Below are 9,905 nucleotides of genomic sequence, written 5' to 3' on the forward strand. Positions count from 1 at the left end.
AAAGACAAAAGTAGTTATTTCTGTAGAATAGGATAAGGGATTCAATAATTTGGAGACAGGTTTTAATTTTCTTCTCTAATTCTTCCTTGTACTTTGAAGAATTAATGATAATCATGAATTACTCCATAATAAAATATAGTTACTTTCAACATTTTGAGGAACCTCCATGCTGTTTTCCAGAGTGGCTGCACCAGCTTGCATTCCCACCAACAGTGTAGGAGGGTTCCCCTTTCTCCGCATCCTCGCCAGCATCCGTCATTTCCAGACTTGTTGATTTTAGCCATTCTGACTGGTGTGAGGTGATATCTCATTGTGGTTTTGATTTGTATTTCCCTGATGCCGAGTGATATGGAGCACTTTTTCATGTGTCTGTTGGCCATCTGGATGTCTTCTTTGCAGAAATGTCTGTTCATGTCCTCTGCCCATTTCTTGATTGAATTATTTGTTCTCTGGGTGTTGAGTTTGCTAAGTTCTTTATAGATTCTGGACACTAGTCCTTTATCTGATATGTCATTTGCAAATATCTTCTCCCATTCTGTCAGTTGTCTTTTGATTTTGCTAACTGTTTCCTTTGCTGTGCAAAAGCTTTTGATCTTGATGAAATCCCAATAGTTCATTTTTTCCCTTGCTTCCCTTGCCTTTGGCATTGTTCCTAGGAAGATGTTGATGCGGCTGAGGTCGAAGAGGTTGCTGCCTGTGTTCTCCTCAAGGATTTTGATGGATTCCTTTCGCACATTGAGGTCCTTCATCCATTTTGAGTCTATTTTTGTGTGTGGTGTAAGGAAATGGTCCAATTTCATTTTTCTGCATGTGGCTGTCCAATTTTCCCAGCACCATTTATTGAAGAGGCTGTCTTTTTTCCATTGGACATTCTCTCCTGCTTTGTCGAAGATTAGTTGACCATAGAGTTGAGAGTCTATTTCTGGGCTCTCTATTCTGTTCCATTGATCTATGGGTCTGTTTTTGTGCCAGTACCATGCTGTCTTGATGATGACAGCTTTGTAATAGAGCTTGAAGTCCGGAATTGTGAGGCCACCAACGTTGGCTTTCTTTTTCAATATCCCTTTGGCTATTCGAAGTCTTTTCTGGTTCCATATAAATTTTAGAATTATTTGTTCCATTTCTTTGAAAAAGATGGATGGTACTTTGATAGGAATTGCATTTACCCAGCAATTGCACTATTGGGTATTTACCCTAAAGATACAAACATAGTGGGGCACCTGGGTGGCTCAGTGGGTTAAGCTGCTGCCTTCAGCTCAGGTCATGATCTCAGGGTCCTGGGATCAAGTCCCGCATCGGGCTCTCTGCTCGGCAGGGAGCCTGCTTCCTCCTCTCTCTCTCTCTGCCTGCCTCTCTGCCTACTTGTGATCTCTGTCAAATAAATAAATAAAAATCTTTAAAAAAAAAAAAAAAAAAAAAGATACAAACATAGTGATCCAAAGGGGCACATGCACCCGAATGTTATAGCAGCAATGTCCACAATAGCCAAACTATGGAAAGAACCTAGATGTCCATCAACAGATGAATGGATCAAGAAAATGTGGTATATATGCACGTTTATAGCAGCAATGTCCACAATAGCCAAACTATGGAAAGAACCTAGATGTCCATCAACAGATGAATGGATCAAGAAGATGTGGTATATATGCACAACGGAATACTATGCAGCCATCAAAAGAAATGAAATCTTGCCATTTGCGACAACATGGATGGAACTAGAGCATATCATGCTTAGCGAAATAAGTCAAGCAGAGAAAGACAACTATCATATGATCTCCCTGATATGAGGAAGTGGTGATGCAACATGGGGGCTTAAGTGGGTAGGAGAAGAATCAATGAAACAAGATGGGATTGGGAGGGAGACAAACCATAAGTGACTCTGAATCTCACAAAACAAACTGAGGGTTGCTGGGGGGAGGGGGTTTGGGAGAAGGGGGTGGGATTATGGACATTGGGGAGGGTATGTGCTTTGGTGAGTGCTTTGAAGTGTGTAAACCTGGTGATTCACAGACCTGTACCCTTGGGGATAAAAATATATGTTTATAAAAATAAAAAAAAATTAAAATTGAAAAATAAAAAAATATATATAGTTACTTAATGGACACAAAATATTGACAGAGTTTTTAATAAATATCAGTAGTAGTGATACTCTCTAACATATGAGGCAGCAGTAGAATACTTGGGAATTACTCTAAATTGTTATTTGTGAGAGTATAAATTGGAAGCAACATCAATCTCTCAGGAGATAAAGGATCAAATAAATGGCATTAGAAAAAATTATACAATGTTGCATAATTAAATAAAGAAACTATGGAAAGTATAGTTATACAGGAAAAAGTGTTATAATAATTTAAAGTCTATATCATAGCACAAAATTATACATAGTGATTTCAATGACAAACTATACATGCTATGAACAAGAAGTTGAAAGAGACAACTCATACTATATTCAAAATTATGGAATATTTTTAAATGACATTTTTAGAAGGAATTATCTGAGAAGTCAGGGTAAAAAGGAATGTATATAAGAAAAAAAACACATTTAGATTATAGGGATTTTAAGGAATTTTAAACCACATTGAATTCATATGCACATAAACTCAATATTCTAATGAGTTTAATTTAAGACTGTAGTAAAGATAGCAAACAGTAGATTTCCTGAGTTATTTCAACCTCAACATTCCCCAGACATTTGTGATATAATGACCATCAGTGAAACTGACATTGAGCACAACAAATATAAGAAAAAGACTATCAAAATAGATTCTTGTAAAGCATATTTAAACCAAGATACTGATAGGGTCAGTGATGAAGGGATGAGGGATCCAAAAATTAATGAACTAAACTAGGAATATTATCTTCAGGAGGAATTCTCCAATAATATGAGTGCTTAATTATAATAAGATAGTGTATTTTTAGACTTCAAAGCACATAGATAAAATGTAGTATATGTGTGTGTATGTGAGCATAAAAATCTTTTTTTTTTTTTTTTCAATTCTTAGGGAAACTCAGGGTCCATGTTTCATATGAAGGCTAAATTCCAAGGCAGTTAAGTCCCTTGCCCAAGGAAACTACAAATTCTGCTATGCTTAACCTTGGTAGGAATCAAAATTTTTAAAAGACATTTAATGTTTATTCCTCAAATGCAAAGGCTTTAATGAAATGCAGTTAATTTCTGAATCAACAGATGGATCTGGGAGAGACTTGAACTTCTGCAGATTCACAAAATTTAATAGAGGATGAAAAGCAGCTGGAGATAACATAACATGGAACGAAAAGAAGGAATTCAGAGATCAGTCCACTGGCCTTCCCCTGAAACCACTTCTTTTCTTCTCTTTGCAGATTAAACATTTTACCTGGAGTCACTAGCATGGCATTGAATAGCAGTGTGACTGAATTCATTCTGTTTGGGTTGACACAGGATGCAGGAAAGCAGAAAGCAATATTTGGGGTCTTCTTGATGTTTTACCTTGCCACACTGTTGGGGAACTTTCTTATTATAGTGACCATCAAAACAAGCAGAACCCTTGGTAGTCCTATGTACTTCTTCCTATTCTATCTGTCCTTTGCTGATGCCTGCTTCTCTACAACCACAGCCCCCAGATTGATTGTGGATGCCCTTTCTCAGAAGAAGACCATTTCCTACAGTGAATGCATGACTCAGGTCTTTGCATCCCACTTCTTTGGGTGCATGGGAGTCTTTGTGCTCATCCTCATGGCTTTTGATCGCTATGTAGCCATTTGTAAGCCCTTGCGATACACAACCATCATGAGCCACCATGTCTGCCGTGTGCTGGTGATTCTAAGCTGGGTGGCATCCTGTATCCACGCCTCAGCACAACTTCTCCTGGCTTTGAGATTGCCTTTCTGTGGCCCAAATGTGATTGACCACTATTTCTGTGATTTGCAGCCCTTATTGAAACTAGCTTGCATGGACACTTATGTGATAAACTTGCTAGTTGTTTCCAACAGTGGAGCCGTATGCATGGTAGGTTTCATAATTCTACTTATCTCCTATGTTGTCATCTTGTACTCTCTGAGAAACCACAGTGCAGAAGGAAGGCGAAAAGCTCTTTCCACCTGCACCACCCATTTTATTGTGGTTGTCCTATTTTTTGGTCCATGTATATTCATGTACACACGCCCAGCAACCACATTTACAATAGATAAAATGGTGGCTGTGTTTTACACAATTGGGACACCTTTGCTCAACCCTCTGATCTATACACTGAGGAATGCAGGAGTGAAAAATGCCATGAAAAAGTTATGGTGTAGCCAAGTGTGATTCTGTTGATACATGGTATTCAGGGATTCTATTGTATATTTCCTTAACAGTTTGGTTTTGCTTTGTGGACAGGAAATATAAAATACTCTCTTTGGGGGGAGATTAATACATTTTAATTACACTAATATTTTGTATATTTGTTTTAATATAAATAAATATTTAGAAATATATATTCCTTATTCTGAGAGGATTGCATTAGAATAGGATTGCCTATATCCATAACCATCTTGAACAACATATAATGGCCCTTAGTTGAATGCTATTAATATCTGATCATGTTCACATGATAATTTATCTTACTATACAAATTTGTCTTTAGAAGGGAATCTACTAACTCATGACAGAATGACCATGTATGTGTGTGTGTGTACACCAATTCCTTTTCTAGACTTTATTCTAGTCTTTATGAATGTGGTCATAAAAGCTAAATCATATGTGTCTGGAACTTAGAGATTGGAGATTGCCATCTTGAGAACATGGGACTTGGAGAAGGTGTTCTGAGAAAATTCTGCTCTGGAATTTGTACATGAACCTGCTTCACTACAGAATCTTCATGGATAAACCCTCAAACTCCAATCATAGCTAGAAATCTCAGTGAAAACCTGGACTGTCACTGGAGAACCTTTAAACATTCTGTGAATCGTGAGAGAAAGAGAGTCTCATACTTGGCAGTGATGGGTGGTATCAGCCATCAGCTGCCTTTTGGTGGAGTCCTTCCCCTAGCTCTTCACAATGGAGAAGGGAGAGGCAGTGAGGGTGTTTGGCAGCAGGAATATGCAGAAGGGAGGATAAAGGATACAAAGGAGACTAGAGAACCATGCACGGCGAAGACCAAGAAAAGGTAAAAGTGAAGTGAGACCTTTGTCCAGGTTGGAGAAAGAAGCTTTGCCTTTCTTACATTTTGAGAATCATTTCTGGGTATATCAACATTTGCAGAAAAAGTAAAGAAGTTTCAGAGTATGTATAGGTTATTGACTTAGTGTAGCTAGGTGTCCTTGGCTGCTATGTTTGCATGGGTATCAGGAAACACTTTGTTGTTTTTGTTGTTCCTAATAGTTTTTGCAAAATTAAAATTCAGATTCATTGGGAAAACCCAGGATTGGAAAATCTGCTTTAGTGTTTTCCAATTTTGGTCTTTTGTTTTCATATGAGAATGTTTTAAAATATGTATTTCATTTTTTAAGATAACCCACTTGATATGTATAATACCTACCTACCACTAACAGGACCACATCGTAACCTCATAATAAAGCACTGTCATATGATGCTCTTTCAGTACCTAGATTTATAGTTCCCATCAAACTGGCACCGTGAAGTTTTAGTTTAGGTGATAGAGGCTAATGAGAAAAGAATACAATGAGCTTCATTAGTACGTGAAAAATTTCTGCCAATGGAAGACACAATGTTATCATGTCTCAACAAAGATTCCCAGAATCCTTAGGTAAGAAGTGGTGGTGAAATACATATTTAAGTCCCCAGGAGGACATTTATCGAAGAATAAGTGAGAACATTTGAGAAAAACTTATTTACACTACATAAAGGATACATTTTTTATGGACAAAAGTTTGTATAATTAAACCTTGTTAGCATCTGGGGAATATTTCAAAGTAAATTGGGCAGAAATTGACATTAGGAAGTAGTCATGAGGAAAGGGGAAAAGGAATCACTCCAAGCATTGGAAGAAGAGAAAGAAAATAACTCTAAAAATCAATCCTTTTTTTTTTTTTTTTCCCCTGATACCAATCAGGGGAAAACAACAACAACAACAACAATAACAACAACCCTTTTGTGGTTTCAGGGTGAGGGGAGCCACATCCAGTTTCCCTCATTTCTACAGTCAGGTGGAGTCTTCTTGTGCAGCTGTTGCTGTGCTAGTGCTTACCTAACCTGCTTCCTTTCTCTAAGGGCTCCCAATACTATGCTGCCAGTCATTCAATACTGAAAACAATGTTTCATATATTTTGTGCAGCATTTAGTTACTTATAGCAATAGAGAACTCCAGTGACTGCATTATGACCAGAAATTTAAACACTACATTTTCCTTAAATGAATCAGGTTTGTTTCTATATTTTTTAAATAATTATTACTTATGGAAAAATGGAAGTAATTGCATTTCCTTGCTTAAAAAATAGGATAACATCACAAGGAAGTATGTAATTCAGCTTAAACATCATTTTTCCTTGCATCCCATCTCCCATGTCCCCAACCTACTCTAACTAGATTAAAATGTATTTAAAATATAAAACTGCATCCTTTACCTCTTTGTTTTTAATGTCTCCCATACACATAAAATATTTTTTATTGACTTTGTGAAATAAGTTTTAACTTTTTCTTCCCTAATGATGTCATTTATCTTAATATAATTTATTCATATGTGATTAATTCTTTCAAACTCATTATATATTAAATTACCAAATATATATGGTTGAATTTCTTTGCATGATACTGTGTTCTATTAACATATTCTTTTTTATTCTATGGGCATACACTATTTAAAAAAATTGCTATAGCTTTATGATATATTTGCTATTGGTTCTTCTCCCTCTCCCCCCCCCCAAGTCCTTTGACTATTATCAACTATATATTTTATCATGTGGAGTTTAGAATAATTTCCTCAGTTTCCATAAAAATCATCTCCAGAGGGGTGTCTGCGTGGCTCAGTGGGTTAAGCCTCTACCCTGGGCTCAGGTCATGATCTCAGGGTCCTGGGATTGAGTCCCACATCTGGCTCTCTGATTAGCAAGTAGCCTTCTTCCCGCCCCCCCCCCCCCGCCTCCTCTGCCTGCCTGCTCGTGATCGCTCTCTCTTTCTGTCAAATAAATAAATAAAATCCTTTGAAAAAATCACCTCCAGCGATTTTGATTAGGAATTCACTCAGTGGGTCAATTACTTGGGAAAAATCAACAGCTTTAAAATGGGAGTTCTTCTTGTTGTGAACTGTATAACTTACTTGATTCAGCTGTTGTATGTCTTTTGCAAAGATGTTTAGTGTTGGGCGCCTGGGTGGCTCAGTGGGTTAAGCCTCTGCCTTCAGGTCACGTCATGATCCCAGGGTCGTGGAATCGAGCCCCATATTGGGCTCTCTGCTTGGCAGGGAGCCTGTTCCCCGCCCCCCCGCCTGCCTCTCTGCCTACTTGTGATCTCCTTCTGTAAATAAATAAATAAAATCTTAAAAAAAAAAAAAAAAAGATGTTTAGTGTTTTTTGTGAAGACCGTTCATGTTTTTGTTACGTATCTTAGTCTTATTGTTATTGTAAAGGAGATGTATTTTATTTTATAACTCTGTATTATCCTTAGATTTGGAAGATGATTATGTTGACTTTTAATAAACACTATAATCTGTTAGTTGATTGTCTTGGTTTTGTGAACTAGATGAACACATCAACTGGTAATGAATTGTGTTGTTTCATGTATGGTTCTGCTTGCTTTATTTCCTTCTACTCTTATTTCATTTGTTGACACAGAATTTCCAAAGTGACAGGCTGATGGACCAAATTTAATCTGAAAATTATAAATTTGTTTAATCTAAAAATCGCTAACGTAAGGTTTTATAAGCATAATCAATCATCAGTGTATTTAAGTCATTAAAATTTATATAATATATGAATACCTGATTTCTTTTTTAAAAAAAGATTTTATTTATTTACTTGACAGAGAGATACACAGCGAGAAAGGGAACACAAGCAGGGAAAGTGGGAGAGGGACAAGCTAGCTTCCCACACTGAGCAGGGACCCTGATGCTGGGCTCAATCCCAGGACCCTGGGATCATGATCTGAGTTGAAGGCAGACCTTAATGACTGAGCCACCCAGGTGCCCCTGAATGCCTGATTACTCCTAAAAATCTGAGTTTGGGACAGATTTGGATATATACTCCTCATAAGGCAACAGCACACCAGAGTTTAGTCTTGGCAGACTCTTAAAAGGGGCAGTATTTGCTCCCTTTCTTCTAGGAACAAATGTCTTAAATTCTTCTTAAATGTCTTTGCATAGTTTGATTCTATTCAATTTTTTTTTTAAATCTTCCTCAACTCTAAGTACATGAGTTTGAGAACTTGGCTTTAAAACTTTTAGTAAAATATATAACAATAGCAGCTCTAAAGATGGCCTTATCTTATTCCTGAATTTAATGAATCTCTCTCAGAATTAAGTGTGATATTTCCTTTAGGTTTCTGGAACATACCCTTTGACCAAGTTAAAGAAATTCATTTTACTTTTATTTTACTGTGATTTAATTATAATTCAGATGACATTTTATGAAATCCCATTTTGACATCTCAGAAATAGTCCTTCTTAATTTAACAATGTAATTCGTTTATCAGAAAATCCTGGTAACAAAATCGGCAAACTATGGTAAGCGGAATATGTGAAAAATTTCCAGGCCTTATCTGCTAAAATGTATTTAATAATAAATGGAGGCAAGCTATTACCTGATAACTAATTTAATCCTCTATGAAAAGATGTGAACAAACTGGCAATTGACCCTACATTCTAGGATGGCACGGTCACAAAAAGCTCTCAATAATAGAATGAGAAACATGAAACTAAAGCTAGCATCACACTATTCCTTTGATGGACTTTTATCGAGTTCTAAAACCTTACATATTACACAGATACACAGACTTGGACCTCATTCTAAGTTCCTTCCCAGTATTTATGTTATGTGATATAATAAAATAAAGATCAGCCTAAGGGTTTTCAAAAGATTCAACTCATCACACTGTTATGGATTTTTTCTTCTGTATTGATAAATGGAAACAATTTTAAAATATAAAGCTAAGAGGAGTATTTTACTGTGGTATATTTTAAAATGCTGTTGTAAAGTTCCTTTTACAATCAAAAATTAAAGGACAAATGGAAACTAGCTGCAAAAGATTTTCGCTCCTATTCCCCCAACTCCTCAATACACAAAAGTTAGTGTCAGCAAACATTTCAACATTTTGAGACTTTTTGAGTCTTGGTCATTTTTAAGAAACAATAATAACATTCTTGGTTTTTGTAATTTCAGGGAATATTCAAGGTCTTGGCACTACATAATCTGACCCTGTGTGTGTATCTGATCTTGCTTCTTGCCACTCTCTTCCTGGACCATTGTGTTATAGGTCTTTCACAGTTCCTTGAAAATATCACAGTAATTCTGCTTTAGAGAGTCCCTGTCTAGAACATTGAACCCACTAATCTGCACAGAGCTGTTTCCTCCTGATAAGATTTTTTTTAATTGGTGCTCATCATCATTAAATGTATTGATTAATATGTTCCAGCACTTTTCCTCAGAAAATCTCAAGAGGATTCAAAACCTGCTGATATGTTATCTGCTAATAGAATCCTTTTCTGTCTAGCCAACCTGAGGTACCCTCCATAAAATAACCAGAGTCCTCCATTACCATTGATTCTATTCTAAAAATCACTCTCTGCCTTTGTTTGTTTTCAGTGATTTGTTTATTTTCTCCTTTCCCCCTGCAACCATATGACTTAGGCTACTTGCATTCTATAATCATTCAACAGATATCTATTGAAACTTAATAGATGCCAAACATAAATAGACAAAAATCCTTTCCTCAAGATGTCTGCCATATTAGAGAGATGTCAAGTAGCAAAAGTCAAATGATAATGATGCAAAAT

At 36.5% G+C, this 9,905-nt stretch overlaps 1 protein-coding gene across 1 annotated transcript; it reads left to right on the forward strand.

The window, feature by feature from the left end:
- The first annotated feature begins 3,370 nt into the window (after nucleotides 1–3,370).
- Nucleotides 3,371–4,285, forward strand: LOC131822558 (olfactory receptor 4C11-like). The gene has a single exon (XM_059158847.1). The coding sequence runs from the start codon at nucleotides 3,371–3,373 to the stop codon at nucleotides 4,283–4,285; it is 915 nt and encodes a 304-aa protein (XP_059014830.1).
- The last annotated feature ends 5,620 nt before the right edge of the window (nucleotides 4,286–9,905 follow it).

The sequence above is a fragment of the Mustela lutreola genome, chromosome 1 (genome assembly GCF_030435805.1).
Source record: "Mustela lutreola isolate mMusLut2 chromosome 1, mMusLut2.pri, whole genome shotgun sequence".
NCBI classification, from domain to species: Eukaryota; Metazoa; Chordata; class Mammalia; order Carnivora; family Mustelidae; genus Mustela; species Mustela lutreola.

Coding starts and splice junctions, on each gene's coding strand:
- LOC131822558 (XM_059158847.1), top strand. CDS start 3,371: ATGGCATTGAATAGCAGTGTGACTGAATTCATTCTGTTTGGGTTGACA.